This window comes from Protobothrops mucrosquamatus, unplaced genomic scaffold, assembly GCF_001527695.2.
Source record: "Protobothrops mucrosquamatus isolate PMUCROS unplaced genomic scaffold, P.Mucros_1.0 scaffold_199, whole genome shotgun sequence".
NCBI lineage: Eukaryota > Metazoa > Chordata > Lepidosauria > Squamata > Viperidae > Protobothrops > Protobothrops mucrosquamatus.
In genome coordinates this window covers 800,799-818,439 of record NW_015386275.1, presented here as the reverse complement: position 1 = coordinate 818,439, position 17,641 = coordinate 800,799, and the positions used below count along the sequence as shown (strand labels likewise).

General features: G+C 41.2%; 1 protein-coding gene across 1 annotated transcript in view; it reads right to left on the bottom strand.

Annotated features, from left to right (window-relative positions):
* LSS (lanosterol synthase) overlaps positions 1-17,641 on the bottom strand; it is a 53,845-nt gene that overhangs the window by 11,987 nt on the left and 24,217 nt on the right. Inside the window, exons 7-15 of the mRNA XM_015825518.1 lie at positions 16,998-17,133; positions 13,239-13,347; positions 12,214-12,332; positions 10,321-10,418; positions 9,236-9,263; positions 7,987-8,043; positions 7,491-7,562; positions 6,850-6,900; positions 5,395-5,544 (exon numbers count right to left, since the gene is read on the bottom strand). Of these exons, the coding sequence (XP_015681004.1) occupies positions 5,395-5,544; positions 6,850-6,900; positions 7,491-7,562; positions 7,987-8,043; positions 9,236-9,263; positions 10,321-10,418; positions 12,214-12,332; positions 13,239-13,347; positions 16,998-17,133 (820 nt within the window). The remainder of the gene's footprint in view (positions 1-5,394; positions 5,545-6,849; positions 6,901-7,490; positions 7,563-7,986; positions 8,044-9,235; positions 9,264-10,320; positions 10,419-12,213; positions 12,333-13,238; positions 13,348-16,997; positions 17,134-17,641) is intronic.

The window sequence follows — 17,641 nt, the reverse complement described above, 5'->3', positions numbered from 1 at the left end:
GGATTTTAAATCGGGTTTATTTTAAGGAAATTTTAAACAGGAAATCACAACGTTAAATATTTGGCTTTTAATTGGTTTTATTCGGTGGGGATTGTGGGTATGTTTTTGTTTTTAAATAGGTTGTGAGCCGCCCTGAGTCCCGTCGGGAGAAGGGCGGGATATAAATCAAAATAATAAATAAATAAATAAATAAATAAATCTCCTGCGGCTCTCTGTCCTCAGCCACCATGTGCAGTCTGAAAAAAAAGTGGGACTAAAAAAGTTCAACCAATGAATTCAAACTTCTCATGAAGTTTGAATTGATTGGTTGAACTTCTTTGGTTTGTGCGACTGCCCACAAACCTCTTTCCTTCTTCGGACTGCACGTGGTGGCCGGGAGGATTGCTGGAAAGGTGTCCCTGGTAAGGAACCGCAGGTGGCTGGTCTCGAGGTGCCTCTTCCCTGCCCAGCGGGTCTCTCCTTGGCCTGTTCCGTCGCCACCTCTGTTAGTCGGGGGGGTCACCAGGGGTCTCTGTAGCTTCCCCTCTCCGCCTTTCGGCCGTCTCACAGGCAGCAGATCCCCATGGCCTCTTTCAAGAGATTCCCCTGCGGCGCCTGCCCAGCCCTTTTCCCACCTACTGCGTGGTCCTCTTGGCTGTCCTCCCGCTGCCACTGCTGCCAGTCGCGCTGAGCGAGGCCGAAGAGGCAGCGGCGAGCGGGCAGCCGCGCTATTTCGCCGTCCTCCCGCTGCCACCGCCACCCTCGGTGCTGCAGGAGGTGACCTTGGGCTGTGAGGGCAGCGGGTCGGGACCCCCCTCGTCCCCGCGGCCGGGGGCGGTGGAGACCCCCGACGATGCTGCAGTGGCTGCCGCCAGAGCCGTTGCCTCTCGTCCTGCTCCCCCTCCCTGCCCGTTCGGCTGAGAACGCGGTGAGGGCAGCCGGGCCGGGGGCAGCGGGGACCCCTGACAATGCTGCAGTGGCCGCCGCCGTGCCACCGCCGCTGCCTCCCGTCCTGCTCCCCCTCCCCGCCTGTTCAGCTGAGGATGCGTCAGGGGTGGCGGCCGGGCCAGGAGCAGTGGGGACCCCCGACGATGCTGCAATGGCCGCCGCCGTGCCACCGCTGCTGCCACTGCCTCCCGTCCTGCTCCCCCTCCCCGCCCGTTCGGCTGAGGACGTGGCGGGGATGGCGGCCGGGCCGGGGGCGGTGGGGAACCCCGACAATGCTGCAGTGGCTGCCGCCGTGCCGCTGCCACCGGAGCCACTTCCTCACGTCCTGCTCCCCCTCCCTGCCCGTTCGGCTGAGGATGCGGCAAGGGTGGCGGCTGGGACCCCCAACGATGCTGCAGTGGCCGCCACTGGGTTGCTGCCACCGCCACTGCCTCCCATCCTACTCCCTCTCCCCGCCCGTTCGGCGCCGTCTGGGAGAGAGAGAGAAAGAGAGAGGAAAGAGAGAGAAGAAAGAGAGAAAGAGGAAAGAGAGAGAGAGAGGGACAGAAAGAGGGAGAGGAAAGAGAGAGAAAGAGAGAGGAAAAAGAGAAAGAGAGAGGGGGAAAGAGAGAAAGAGGGGGAGAGGAAAGAGAGAGAGAAAGAGAGAGAGGAAAGAGAGAAAGAGAAAGAGGAAAGAGAGAGGAAAGAGAGGAAAGAGAGAAAGAGGAAAGAGAGAGAGAGAGGAAAGAGAGAGAAAGAGAGGAAAGAGAGAGAGGAAAGAGAGAGGAAAGAGAAAGAGGGAAAGGGAGAGAAAAGAGAGAAAGAGAGAGGAAAAAGAGAAAGAGAGAGGGGGAGAGGAAAGAGAGAAAGAGGGGGAGAGGAAAGAGAGAAAAAGAGAGGAAAGAGGAAAAGAGAGAGAGGAAAGAGGGAGAGAGAAAGAGGGAAAGGAAAGAGAGAGAGAGAAAGAGAAGAAAGAAAGAAAGAGAGAGGGGGAGAGGAAAGAGAGAAAAAGAGGAAAGAAAAAAGAGGAAAGAGAGAGGGAGAGGAAAGAGAGAGAGGAAAGAGAGAGACCCTTTTGACATCTAAAATGAAGATAACACTGCATATATCCTTTTTTACCTTTATTTTATATATACACACACAAACATACATACATACATACATACGTGTGTGTGTGTGTGTGTGTGTGTGTGTGTGTGTGTCCCAGTGTTTTGTTTTCGGTGGGAAACATGTCCAAGTGGCTCTTTGAGTGTTTTGGGTTGCCTACCCCTGGACTAGCCAAACCCAAGTCCCATAGTCGTTCTTTGTATGTTTTGGTCTCCAGGCCTTTGATCATCTTAGTTGCTCTTCTCTGAATTTTTTCCAAACTCTCAACATCTTTTTTATGATATGGTGACCAAAATTTGCTGCAGTATTCCAGTTGTGGTCTTACTAGAGTTTTATAAAGCGGTACTAATACTTTGCGTGATCTTGATTCTATGACTCTGTTTATACAACCCAGGAGTGTATTAGCTTTTTTGTTGCTGATGCACACTGCTGGCTCATAGTCAAGTGATTGTCCACTAGGACTCCAAGATCCCTCTGATAGTTACTGTTTTTAAGCCAGGTCTCACCCAATCTGTATTTGTACCTTTAGTTTTTCCTGCCTAACTGTAAGACTTTGCTTTTCTCCACATTGAAACTCATTTTGTTGGATAGGGTCCATTGTTCAAGTTTGTCAAGACCTTTTTGGATCCTGAGTTTGTCTTCTGGGGTGTTGGCTATTCCTGTCAGTTTGGTGTCATCTGCAAATTTAATGAGTTCCCCTTCAATTCCCTCATCTAAGTCATTTATGAAGATATTGAAGAGTACTGGGTGTCAACGCTGTAAACATTGGATGTTCCTGCTCTGACAACTGATGAAAATTGCAGCCATTTTTTCTTTGCTTTTAACATACTTTTTCTGGTATTTAGAAACCAGGTGCAGAAGGGGGGGGTTGAGATGAAAGCTCGAGCTCAGCTAGCCATAATAGTAATGCTGCCAATTTCTACCAGCTGCTACTGTCGACATGGTTGTGGCCAATCCGAAAAGGGAAGCGTCTGAGTGGCTAAACAATCTTTACAATGAGTAAGTGCCTGAACTGGAGAATCTCCATCTCTTTCTTCTTGGATTAAGAGCCAGGTTCAAGGACCCATCCATAGCCCTCACAGCGGAGAAACAAATTCACAAGATAAAGCAAGACGATAGACCTGCATTGGAATATGTACGAGAGTTTTGCAAGGTAGGAGGCCGGATAGAAAGGTGGCCTGAGCAGTTCTTAGTGCATCACTTCAAGGAGGAGCTAGATGATCACCTTTCCCAGGCCTGTATCTATCGGGCCGCCCTAATCAATTGCAGGATTTATCCTTTTTGTAAGGGGGGCCGGATGTCAACGCTGTAAACATTGGATGTTCCCGCTCTGACAACTGATGAAAATTGCAGCCATTTTCTCTTTGCTTTTAACATGTTTTTTCTGGTATTTAGAAACCAGGTGCAGAAGGGGTGGGGTTGGGATGAAAGCTCGAGCTCAGCTAGCCATAATAGTAATGCTGCTTTGTGGGAACCCAAGGACGAGCTGATAACGTTTTGGCAGGTTGAGGAGAAAGCCCACCTTTTAGGCTAATTGGAGAATGTGATTTATGACAGTTTATTGGGGGTGGGAATTACACTTTGTTACTTTGTATCCGGGGAAAGGGAATTTAGTTTTTGGGTTCGACTATGTAGTGCCAATACTTTGTTTCCTGAATAAAATGTTCTTTAAGGAAGAATTTTTGCCTTGAAGTTCTTTTGATGGGTTTCATCTATCGGAACCATGACATTGGGCCTAAGACGGAACATTGTGGTACCCCACTGCTTATTTCTCTCCATGTGGATGTAGTGCCATTGAGGACTACTTGTTGAGTACGGTTTGTTAACCAGCTACAGATCCATCTGGTGGTGATGTTGTCTATTCCACCTTTTCCTAACTTACCAAGGAGTAGGTTGTGGTCTACCTTGTCAAATGCCTTACTGAAATCTAAATGTATTACGTCCACTGTGTTTCGTTGGTCTACTAGTTTAGTCACTTTATCGAAGAATGAGATGAGATTGGTTTGGCATGATCTGTTTTTAACAAACCCATGCTGCTACTAGTTATGACTTATGGTTCTGAGATAACATCTGCCAGCTCTTTCAGAACTCTGGGTTGTAGTCTGTCGGATCCCGGTGATTTATATTCATCAAGGTTGGATAGGTATTCCCTTACCATTTTCTTGCTTATTTTAATTTTTGATTCTAATATGTCTTGCAATGTTTTGTTTTTTTTGGTGTGTTGGGCTATAGTTTCTTTTTGTGTGAAGACTGACGCAAAGTATGAGTTAAGCAGCTCTGCTTTCTCTCTGTTGCCTGTAATTTCCTTGCCATCTTCTCTCTTTAGTGGGTCTACAGTTTCCTTGACTTTTTTCTTGTTGTTAATATATTGGAAGAAACTTTTTTTATTATCCTTGATTTCTGTTGCAAGTCTTTGTTCGTTCTGAGCCTTTGCTTTCCTGATTTCATCTTTGCATGTTCTGGCTGTCTGCTGATAATTGGCCTTAGTTATGTGCCCCTCTTTCCATTTTTTGTATTTGTCCTTTTTATCTTTCAGTTTGTCAGAGAGATCTTTGTGCAGCTATGCTGATTTCTTCTTGGATTTCTTGTTTTTCTTTCTCAGTGGTATTGTGCTGGTCTGGGCTTTTGTGATCACAGTTTTCAGGGTTTCCCACGCTTCCTGGATTGTTTTCCCCTTTAGGATTTTCATCCATGGAATTTGTCTGAGTTTGTTAAAGTTGGCTCTTTTGAAGTTCAGGACATTGGTTGGATCGTTTTCTATTGCTAGTGTTTACATTATATTAAATTCCAGTATGACGTGGTCACTTTCACTCAAGGTTTCGATAATTTTGATTCCCTCTATCACTTCTTCTCTGTTTGTAAGGATTAAGTCCAGTATAGCTTTACGTCTAGTTTGTGGGCACACCTTGTATTGTTGCTTTTATTTGGCTATTATTATTTCTATTTTGCTTTGTTATTTACCACCTAAAGTCATAATTGATCAGGGCTGCCCATAATTGATCAGTTAAGAGAGAGCATATACATAACCCTACTTCTTGTCTGAAAATCTCTACATGTATTCCTCGGGTTATGACCCTAATTGAAAATCTCTACATGTATTCCTCGGGTTATGACCCTAATTGAAACTGGAATTTCTGTCACTAAGCAAAGCAGTCATTAAGCAAAACATTATAGGATCATGCCATTTAGCAATGGTCATTAGGCAAGGACTTCACACTTCTCTGCCCTGCATGAACTGCCTCTGCTTTAACTCCTCCCCCCCCCCCCCCAAGCTATCTCCTCAATATCTCTGCCCTTTTGGTCGCTCTGCAAAGCATGGCCAAGATGAAGATAGCTGGGGAAGATGGATTCGCAGGAAGAAGTTTACTTTTCTGTGCTCACCACATTTACAGCATCAAAGAGACGACTGGGTGGGATGTGTTCCTTGATGAATGGGCACTTTTCCTGTAACAGTATCACAGACTTCAGACCTTCTGCAGTACAGTCAGCAACAATCCAGCCACAGTCGCAAGTACTGAAGGGAAATCCACCCTAGTGGTTATTAGACAATAGTGGTTTAGTTTGGTTTGAAGCATAGAACACAAAAGAAAACAAATTTGCAAACTAAAATAGAAACATTTATCAAGAAGAAATAAATGAATTACATACCCTGGTTAACTAAATATGGTGAAAGACAAGTAAATACTTGTAAAAAGCTACTGATTAGTATGTAAACTATTAGGAGGAATGAATAAGTTGAATGAGGTGGGAAAGGTAACCTTGAGAAATATGTGTCATAAAACAAACAGAGAGAAAATCAAGAATGTGTGCTTAAATGAGTATTAATTGAATGCAAAATAGTTAATACAAAAGATGTACATTGAGATTATAAAGAAAAAGTCAATGAGCTGAGAGAAAGAGAACAACTAAAAAGTTATTGTATGTCTGGATGGAGTTGACGAGATTGTATAATGGAAAAATAGTAAATTACACAAGGATCTATGTAGCAGTGTCAGAACATGGAATTAAGGATGAAAAAGTGAATGGTGGTGTTGCTGTAATCTAGGCTCAATTATTTTTCCTTTTGTTCTTATTCTTATGTTCTAATTTCTCTGACTTACTCTTTCTTTCTCTCTTTCAGCACCTTGCATAGCATTGTTTACCCCCAAAGAGGCATGTACGCATATAAATTACCTGCATGGCCACAGATGTTGATTTAAACACATTGCTCTAGCACTCAGACATTAGCAACAAGGTCATGAAAATACTGGAAATCTCCAACTCCTTCCTTGAGGTAAAAATTACCAGGCAAGATACTCTATCTGCCTCTGTTTAACATGTATAGCTGCAAGTCTAGATATTTATTGACCTGTATCTAGAAGATGGCAGCAATGAAACTCTGCTTCTGTAGTGATGATGCAGATTTTGGCAGCATGGATCTGATAGCTTTGCTTTAGATGCCTTGAGTGAATGAGAGTCAATAACCTATCATTACAATCAATTCCAATGCCACCATATTTTGCCCACTGGGGAAAAGAGAACAATTCTGCCACATCTAAAAAAAAGGGAAATGCTAAAATATGCCTAAATGGCTATATCCTTTCACTGAACAATCTCATGCACAATCCTACAGTGTGACTGTCCCTGATGTTTTACACTGTTAGATCATTCAGCATAGAAGCAGGAATGCAGAAAACTCCTTCAAACAAACCAGAAAATCTACTCAACAATTACAAACCTACTTTGCTCGTTTCAGCCTTTTTAATCACCTTAGCTGTTCTGTTCTAGGGTACAAAGCAGCTTTCACAGCTAATTTAAGATCTTGTTTCCACTTTCTGTCACCTTGTATAATCATACCTTGTTCATCTGACGGTAGTACTTTTCATAATTAGGTGGATTATCTGGAATCTGAAGGAGATAGAAAATTATAATGAAACACATCTTGCAGGAATAAACCACAACAAAGCTACTTAGTTCTAGCTATGGGCTTGAGGAGAGAGAACCAGTTTGATGTAGTAGTTAAGATGGTAGACTAGGAACCTGGAGACGGTGAGTTCTAGTCCCACCATAAGCATGAAAGCCAGCTGGGTGATTTTGGGCCAGTCGCTCTCTCTTAGCCCAGCCCACCTTACAGGGTAGTTGTTGTGGAGAAAAACTTGAGCTATTTACAAAAATAATAAAGGCAGGATATAATAATAAAATGAGAAAGGATGGGAGGTATCATTTGCTTTCTCCATAGTACTATTTCCAGATTCAGGGTTTTCATTTTTAAGAATAGCTATGGACGTAGAATTTTTTATCCACTTATCAAGTACTTTCTAAGGATCTGGGATAGGCAGATGTTTTTGGGACTATCAGAAATGGTTAGTTTGTTTTCTGATGTGATTAGTTCTTTTTAGTCAAATGTGCAACTAGACACAATGTCTGCAGCATATAGCTTGAAGCTCATTGAGAAGGAATCCTTCAAGTATAATCAGGACTAGAATGTGACATTTTACCTGTGCGATTCTGAAGTGCTGATGTGCATGTATCAGACAGCTGTCAAATTCAGGGTTCTCCTGGGCACCAGCCTTTTAAATAAAAGAGTTTAACTTGAAGTAAAACAAGGAGATCACTTTAGATTCCGATCAATTTCTGCAATTTTTTCTTTAATATTTTATTATCATTAATTTATGTTCAGGATTTATGGCTAGAGTACTATGTACAGTCACAGCAAATCATAGCCAACATAATTATATTAATTATATCCAGTTTAAAAATGTAAATAAAATAAGGAAGGAAAAGAAGCCAGAATAAGGCTATCAGCACCCTGAGTGGAAGGTGATGCAGTTTCATTTGTTTCATTTTTCTCTCACAATTGCAACGTGAAACTGAAAGAGCAGCTTTGGGGCAGGGTTCTTGTTTAAATTATGATACAGGAAAGTGCAGCTAGTTAACTTCTCCACAAAGTACATCAAAATTAACAAGAAAAACTTGTAAAAAAAAGGCCGTTACCTCCAAAAAAGCTTGAACAGCAAATGCTGTATCCCAAACCTGTGATCCATTGGTACCCTAAAAGAGAAGATAGTTTGAAATGATGCTTTTTGGTTGCATTCTGAAATATTCAGCATGCATACTGTTTCAGCCAGCAGACTATATGCCATCAATTTCAATTCCAATTCCTTCCCAGAGAACAGTATGCTAAGGGATATTCTTCCAGGAACCCTTCCTCTAGCACAAACAGCCTTCTACCTGGAACCTTAATGTACTCAAGACAATCTCTCTCTCCTGCAATATAACCTTTGATAATCCTTTGCCACTTAGGAATTGCTTTCTAAATATACTCCTTTCCACACACGGAGCAAGAAAAAAATGTTTGTCATTCCTGCTCTCATAACTTACTTTATCACTCTTATTTTTTCACATTTAATGGCTGGGGTGGAGAGAGGAGCGAGGCTGAGGTGTGGTAGGAATTTGTCAGAAGAAGATCAATCAGAAGAGAAACAGTTCTCCAAATCTCTGATCCCAACTGTCTCTTTGGAAATGATTTTTAGACAGTCACTCATGCCCAGTTACATCCTGTCTTGACTACTCAATGCACTCTAAATGGGGCTCTATTTAAAGACCACCTGGAAGCTTCAATAAGTCCAGAATGTAGCAACATACAGGCAGCGATGGGCATGCCTCAGTATGCCCATCTAAAACTTCTGTTTTACAAACTGCACTTGTTGTTTGTTTCCAGGTGTGATTTAAGCTGCTGTTACATATAAAACATTACATGGCATAGGGCTTGCTTGCTTCAGGGACTGCCTGTCTCTCGTAGCATCCACCTGGCAGATTTCTTCCTGCAGGATTTGCACACTTTAGGTTCCTTGGATTAAACAATGACCGTCTATTGGAACTATAGAAGTAGATCTTCCCAGTGGCAGAACCTGCCCTCTGGGAACAGGTTCCCACAAGATCCAAATGGCCCCCACTCTGCTATTATTTGAAAGACCTAGAAAGACATGGCTTTTCACTCAGGTCTTTGACATGGGAGACCCTTCATTTCATCATGCTTGCTATCTTTTATCTTTTTATTTTTTATTGATTTTATTGTTATGAGCCCCCCAAAATTGATAGGAGTCAGATGACATATAAGTTTAATGAATTACTATTGTTACTGCTAATTTTAATCAGAGCTCTTGGCAGACACTGCAGCAGTCATTATCCTGTGAGATGGGTTCAGACCTCAGCAAAATAAAAATATGCCAGGAATTATTACCTGCATCTTCATGCCATCCAGACCTAACCTGCAAGAAAAGAAAAAGCAAGCATGAGAGGCATGGCAAAGCACAAACAGGTAAGAGGTCTGTAAGTTTCCCTACCATAAATAATGAGGCCACTGCCATAGGTAGCATGAACATTGGGCTTCTAGCCATTCCTGGAAAGGCCTGGTGAATAAGAGACAATGGCTGAACTAGGACTGGATGTGAGGAAGGAAGCAGACTTGGGCTAGATCACTCACCTTTACCTACTTACTGACCTATTGCTCAAACTCTGCAGTGATTTCCTACAGGGGTGGGCCACAACACAAATATAAGGACCTTGTAAGATTTTCTACCTGTACTTCAAGAGATATCTCTCTCCTACGATACAGATAGCCCTTGACTTACAACCACAGTTGGAACCAGAATTTCCATTGCCAAGCAAGGTGGTTGTTAGGTGAGTCATGTCAGATTTTATGACCTTTTTGCCATGGATGTTAAGCAAATCACTGCAGTTGTTAAGTGAATCATGAGATCCTTAAGTGAATCCAGCTTCCTCCATTGACTTTGCTTATTGGAAACTGGGAAGGTCACAAATGGCAATCATGGGACCCTGGGATGATGTAACTATCATAAATGCATGCCAGCTGCCAAGGGCCCAAATTTTAATCATGTGACTATGGGGATGTTATGATGGTTGTAAGTGTGAGGACTGGTTGTAGTCACTTTTTTTAGTGCTGTTGTAACTTCGAACAGTCACTAAACAAATGGTTGTAAGTCAAGGACTACCTGTATAACCTTAGGTAATCCATCTCTATTCAGGAATTACTTTCAAAATGTACTTTGGAGTAAAGTATGGTATCTCCTAAAGGATAGTAGGCAGTGGAAGTATTTAAAAGAATCATGTTGCACTTTCAAACTACATAACAGCTTTCATAACATGATATCTTTTAGCTGTGTTGCACTAGAGTAGAATTCATACTTTGCAAAGTAAACTCCCAAGATACCTAACCAGAATGGCTAATTCTATAGTCCAACACATCAGGAAGATTCCAGATTGACAAAGTTTGCTAGACAAGTTTGGATTTCAACAAAGCTTTACCAGAGATAGTCAGAGATTCTGGAAACGTGTCCCTGGAATGCAGGAGACTTCTCTCCTTCCACATGCCAGCACACTAGCATGTTAATTGTTTTAGATATCTACAAAGGCAAAGAAAGAACAACTATTATTTTCCTCCTAAAATCTAAAGTCATCTGAGAGTAATAGCTGTGCTTCTTCACAAATGTAGCTCTTCATTGTTTGAAAAACTCCTAAGAAACCAGTATCTTCTGTTTAAGTGTAGACATAGATGAGAAATATTTCAAAGTACAATCTTTTTCATAAAATTAAAAGGATGTGTTCAACATAGCACTGAGTTTAACTCTGAAGGACAAAAATATTAGAGAAAAGTACCTTGAAACATGGGATCTCAACAAATGCATTATGGTTTTTTATTTACAAAAAAACATTTCATTCATTTTATTTAGAAGTGGATGAAATTTCTAAACATGGAATATTCCCATTCAATGAAAAATGCATGTGCCTATTGATGCATTTCCTTCTTTTCAGGGTTGTAAGAAACCAGAAATACAGCTGACACCTTCAAGCCACAAAAGAGCCCATTCAGGCTGATGTCCAAACACCATCATGCCTTTCTGGTGTGAAGGATGTTCAATTCAGTTGAATGTCTCATCTCCCTTAAAGCATCCTATGCATCCTTTCCATGCCAATTCTTTCCACAGCAACAGCACATACTGAGTAGCAACCAACAATACCATCCCTTACCCCACTGTGGACTGGCCATTACTACAGTGTTTCCCACCACTCATCACAGAAAAGTTTCCTCCCCAAAATCAACATTTCTTTTAATTATTGCTATGCCTAGAAGGCAAACCGGGGTGGCTGCAGAAAATATTAGAGACAGAAAGAGAGTAGTGGATTAGATGAGATTGTTGGGCAGCCGGAATGTTCAAATTGCTCCTCCACATTTGCAGGAGAAAGAAAGAAAACATTCCCCTTAAGACACACTCATAGCCTCCAGACTTTGGTGAGGGCTGCAGGAGGCTGCTATTTTTGTGGAAGGCGAACACAACAATTGACTGTCAAGAGCAATGAGTCTTCTCAAGGGATCTCAGAATTTGAGGCAAATGCAACCTGATCCCACCAGCAGATACTACATCAATTTCTCTTTCACTTTCAGTTTATTACAGTCTATAAACAAGCAGAGTGTTCTGTACATATATCTAGACATCTAGATATAGATACATATATAGATACAAATAATGATTAAGATGAAGTTAAAATACATTTATAAAACAACCTAACCAACATCTATGAATTTATTACTTAAAATTGGGGAACTTTCTTCTTCCAAGATAGTCAGTTGGATAATTGAATCCAGGTCTAGGAAAGGGTTAATATTTAGGTTTAATGGCTAAGCATAGACTTTATAATATTATAGTTCATGATGTGGAGGAGACAAATGTTCTCCTCTCCCTCCACCTCTTTCTAATAGAATATGTACTATCAACCTGATTGCAAAGCATAGTACACTAGGAAAAATGTTTTCAAGAAAAGTTGATGAGAATTCCGGATACTTTCTAAAAACTTCTCTGTTCTGGACAGGGCTAGTGCTTGTGCAAGATAGCACATATTTGCTCCTCTACATTCTTATCAGAAGAAAACAATATCCTAATCAAGGAATAACCAAGGAGAAAACCACACCCCCACCAATACTGGCAATGCAAGCTGCTTTATAGAAACAGGGAGAAAACCCCACACTCACCAGCACTGATGATGATGCTTGCTGAGTAATGAAACTTGGTTGCAAACAAAAAATACCAAGCTCAGAGAGCACCAAGGATTCCACAAACTATGGTGTCTCTGATTTTCTGCAGAGCAATTCATGATACAATACAGAACTATTGAGTTAAATGATGCTTAAAAACAACTTACAGGGCCAATGCTGATGAACTTGGTAAATTGGTCATCAGCCTTGATGTGATCATATAATTCCTCCACAGCTCGCTGTCTCAATTTTTTGCTGTGGAATTGCTCATAGATATTGGCTATTGCTGGAATAGAAGCAGAAAGAGACCTATGGAAGACTCAGTTTACCTCCTGAAAAATCGGAAGCAACAAAAACTGTTATTCAATATATTTGCAAATCCAACATACACTTCCATCGTAATTCAAATTGTAACTGAGAAAATACAGATTTCTAATTCCCATTTAACATATTGCTCCAGGCAAACAATGCCTAGTTTTTACACCTTTCTTAATCTTCATTCCTCACCACCCCTAGCAAAGGCTTTGGCTTACAGCTTTGCCATTCCCTATTAAATTTACAGGTAGTTTCTGATAATGATGGCAATTGGGACTGAAATTTATATCGCTACACAATGTGATCCTAAAGCCTAAGTCACATGACTGCATCACTTAGCAACAGCAAGTCCCTGTTGTGGTTATTAAACAAGGATCATGGATTTTTAAGCGAGCACTTCCTTGCAACTTCCTGCCAACGTCCAATATTCAAGATCAGTGGGGAAGCCAGCGGAAAGCTGCCAGTCCCAGGTGCTCACAAGGCAGACAGCAGGTAGATAAGTGGCTGCTGCCAGGTGGGGGGGGGAGAGAGAGCGAGGGAGTATGCAGGTGAGTGAGGGAGTGCACAGGTGGTCAGGAAGGTGTGGTGCAAGTGCAGTGGGACTTGGGGTAGCTGCTGCCGGATGGGGGAGGTTGTGCGAGGGTATGCGAGGGACTAGGGAGGTGCTGTCAGGTAGGAGAATAATGTATCTGTTACTATCACTATTATTTTGGGGAACCATTAGATACAATGAAATGTTAGGAAAAACAGCTGTTAGGCTTATCTTTCTTTTGGAATTACAGAGATGTTTCCTTGACAGCATTTTTATTCTGCAGTGAAATGGAATCCGGCAAGAAGAAAGGAGGGGGCCCCTTCAGCAAGAGGCAGGTTCACATACCGTAGGTCACTTTCAGTAGCCAGCTATGTGGTGTGTATAAATCCCCAGAAGCAATATTATTTTTTTGTGCTGGCCAGTCAATACTGTCATAATCTTGTACATAGAGTTCCTACAAAAAAAAGCCCAGAAGAATAAAGAATTAGCACTTGAAAATCCACGAGAAATCTCAGTGGGTTTCCAACAGGCAACATTGTTCCTTAAGGAACATGCCAAGAAGCACTGACCTCCAGAATGCCTTCAGGCAGATTCCACCTTAGTTTATCCTCATGAGACCAGAAAAAAAAACAATTGTGCCTGCCCGTTATTTATTTAACATTGTATCCCAAGAGAGATTGGACAATCATTTGTCTGAAATGTTATAAGGTTTCCTGCTTGAGCAGGGGGTTGGACTAGAAGACCTCTAAGGTCCCTTCCAACTCTGTTATTGGCTAACAATAACAACAATAGAGTTGGAAGAGACCTTAGAAGTCTTCTAATAATCCAACCCCCTGCTCAGGCAGGAAACCCTACACCATTTCAGACAAATGGTTGTCCAGTCTCTTCTTAAAAACTTCCAGTGTTGGAGCATTCACAACTTCTGGAGGCAGGTTGTTCCACTGGTTAATTATTCTAACTGTCAGGAAGTTTCTCCTTAGTTCTAGGTTGCTTCTCTCCTTGATTAGTTTCCATCTGTTGCTTCTTGTCCTGCCTTCAGGTGCTTTGGAAAATAGCTTGACTCCCTCTTCTTTGTGGCAGCCCCTGAGATATTGGAACACTGCTATCATGTCCCCTCTCGTCCTTCTCTTCGTTAAACTAGACATATCCCAATTCCAGCAACCGTTCTTTGTATGTTTTAGCCTCCAGTCCCCTAATCATCTTTGTTGCTCTTCTCTGCACTCTGCCCCACTCACTCCAGCAGAAGAGCCTTTTTTGAATCCCGTCTGCCAAATAATTTCTTTGGCAGGGTCTAAGAGAAGAGCCTTTTCTGCTGTGGCCCCCAACCTCTGGAATATTCTTCCATTGGAGGTAAGGTTGGCCCCACATTCCTGGCCTTCCAGAAGAGCCTTAAAACCTGGTTCTGCCAGCTGGCCTAGGGCTCCAATAGGAGTGCTTAATGCTGGGGATGGCTGACAGTGCAGAAAGAATATCCCCACTATGTCATATATCCTCTTGTTTTTTTAGTCTGTATTTAATCTTTCTTAATTTTTAAATTGTTTTGTATTACCTTTTTATTATGCTGTAAGTTATCCAGAGTCACTGTTACAGTGAGATGAGTGTCATATACATTTAATAAATACATTTAATAAATAAATTAGATTAGCCCACTGTAATGCCCTTTCACCTGCTCTTTTTGACAGCCAATTTTGCAGCACCGCTAAAGAACAGGTGAAGGAGAAGAAAGAAGCTGTGGGCCAGGTCCTGCTGTGCTGCCTCTTGGTAGAGATATCTGGACTACAGCTTACAACCATTAGTTTAGTGACCATTCAAAGTTACAATGGCACTGAAAAAAAAGTGACTTATAACTGTTTTTCACACTTACAACTATAGCAGCATCCTGATGGTCACATGATCAAAATTCAGCTGCTTGGCAACTGGCATATATTTATGACAGTTGCACTGTCCCGAGGTCATGTGATCACCATTTGTATCTTTCCCAGCTGGTTTCCAAGAAATAAAGTCAATGGGGGAAGTGAGGTTCGCTTAACAACCGCATGACTCACTTAACAATTAACTGTGCTAAAAAGGTCATTAAATGGGGCACAACTTACTTAACTGTCTTGCTTAGCAATGGAAATTTTAGGCTCAATTGAGGTGGTAAATCAAGAAGTACCTGTATGTGTACTTTCCTAATTACAACACATTTAGGCAGAACTAAGGATGATTTTCTCAACCAACACCTATTAGTTGATCAGGTGGAAATCTCAGGTAATATAGCGAGGTTCTGTATATTGCCTATGATGAAATGTAAACAAATGCTTCACGTCTGAGTATTCACATAAGATTATATGTATCTTGATATAGTATTTCAGTTCAGCATGCTTCTGTTTGGTACATTTATTTTATTATGACTTTTTTTAACTTGATCTCTAGTCTATGACTCTAATAAACTAAAATAGAATAAATAAACAAGCATTATAAAATCAAAGCTGGAAGCAACTTAGTGCAGCACTGGGTTAGTAGTATTCTGTCACAAACTATTATTTTGATAAATCATTTTATCCAGGTAGAGACAAAATCATGTTATTTGCACTCTAGCTCCCAATTTATCACACACATTCAGAAGATTCCAACTTTAAGGATTATGCAAAAATTAAAAAATAAGCATTACTTGTCAATACTGCAGTATAAAACATCAGATGTAAAGTACCACATTATAAATAAAGAAAAGTGACAATGCAGGAACTTTTAGAATCACAAAACTTTCTGTGTGTACAATTATGTAGCTTTAAACATGGTATTGTTCATAATTCAGAGGGAGAACCTGTTGAATTTGATCTTTGCTTTATTTCTTTTCAACCTACGAGGGCAATTTGGAAATAAATCTCCATTTGGTTATCAATGACAAAACACTCGCAGATACAGAACTTTTATTATACACATTAGAAAACATTACATTACTTTTCGACACAATCGCCATTCAAATTGAGGCACTTGTCGTATCGTCTTACAAGTAGTAGTCACTCGGTGCCAAATCTGGGCTATGGAGGGTTGGTCAAAAACATCCCAATGGAACTGTTTTAAAAGTTCTTGGGTGCATCTAGTGGGCGAGCTTTATCGTGAACCAACACCACACCGGAAGGCAGCATGCCCCGACACTTGCTATGGATGGCTCGTCTGAGTTTTAGTAATGTTTCACAGTAGACTTCTGAATTGATGGTCGAACCACGCTCCATGAACTTCACTAGCTGTACTCCTTTGGCATCTTCACATTTGGCGGGATTTTCTATGGCACCACTTCCGGTGTGGTGTTGGTTCATGATAATGCTCACTCGCACACCGCCAAACGCACCCAAGAATTTTTGAAGTAGTTCCGTTGGGATGTTTTTGATCACCCCCCCCCCATAGCCCAGATTTGGTCAATTAGTTTTCTAATGTGCATAATAAAAGTTCTGTATCTGCAAGTGTCTGTCATTGATAACCAAACAGAGGTTTATTTCCGAATTGCCCTTGTACATAAAGTAGTGTGATTGAAATATGATTATAGGAAATGACTTTTGACATCGCTTTTCAACATTGTACGTTAGATGTTTTCATTTTAATGGGAGTTTAAAATAAACACACTTTGATGCGACAAATGGTGTGCCTGGTGGGAGTTATATTTTATAAATGGAGAATCACAAGCTGTAAATATTAAGGCTGTGTATTCTTTGAAAACTGTTTGGAAAAGATGCTTTGGAATATGAAAGAGCACAAGCACAGCATCTCTTTAAAACAGCACTAAATACATGGGTGCTTTAATGAGCTGAATGTGTGGAAGCCTGAAAAATGCAGCTGCTTTAAAAAGATGCCATAATCCCATGCATTTTATGGGAAATAAATTTTTGAAGCATGTACACCCCTTCTAAATTGGTCTAATACAATTCTGAAATATATATTTTAGAGCAAAAAGAAGAAAAAAGTCAAAAAGACATTTTCCTATCAAATTTCCATTTTGGAGTGCTTTGGGGACTATAAACTGGGAAAATGGAAATTGGCCCAATTCTGCATCTTAAGCAAGATCAGAGATTCCATTAATTGAATGTCATTGGATTAATATGAAAGCTATGCTTTGGCAACTACCTGTCGAAGGCTCAAGATAAGTTCATCTTCTTCTGCAGTGAGGCGGACAGCATAGCAGTAGGCCATTGGCAGGTAAACCTGGCGGCAATGACACCAAAGTGTGGAAGGGTTAGCTGGCATCCATGAAGGAAACAACCTATGGTGAAGTAGAAAGAAGGAAAAAGCTTATAATAGTGGATTGATGCTTGCAAAGACAATGTAACAACTTGACTGAAGGAAATCTGCAAAAAGACCATAACAAAACATGGAGTGACTGTCTATACACACTTCATCCAACAGGCTTTGAAAAATTGGCCACTGGCATGCCCATCTCTAGCATCTATCAGACCTCAAAGAGTCTCCATGAAGTTGTTCAATGTATAAATTTCACATTTGGGGACAGTATCAAAAATTCTGGAATAAGATTGTACTCTTTTGGTCTTAAATGAAAACTGTGATATAGTGAACTCCACAATACCAATTTACTCTTACTACTCAAATAGGTAGACAAGTTTAGAGAGCCATTTGGTGTAGTAGTTAAAGCATCAGTCTAAAAACCAGGAGATTGTGAATTCTAGTCCCACCTTAGGCATACCTAGTGTCATTCTATGTCTCTATGATTCTAAGGTAGGGGCAATAGACATTCCACATGTTTGCTTGTAGAT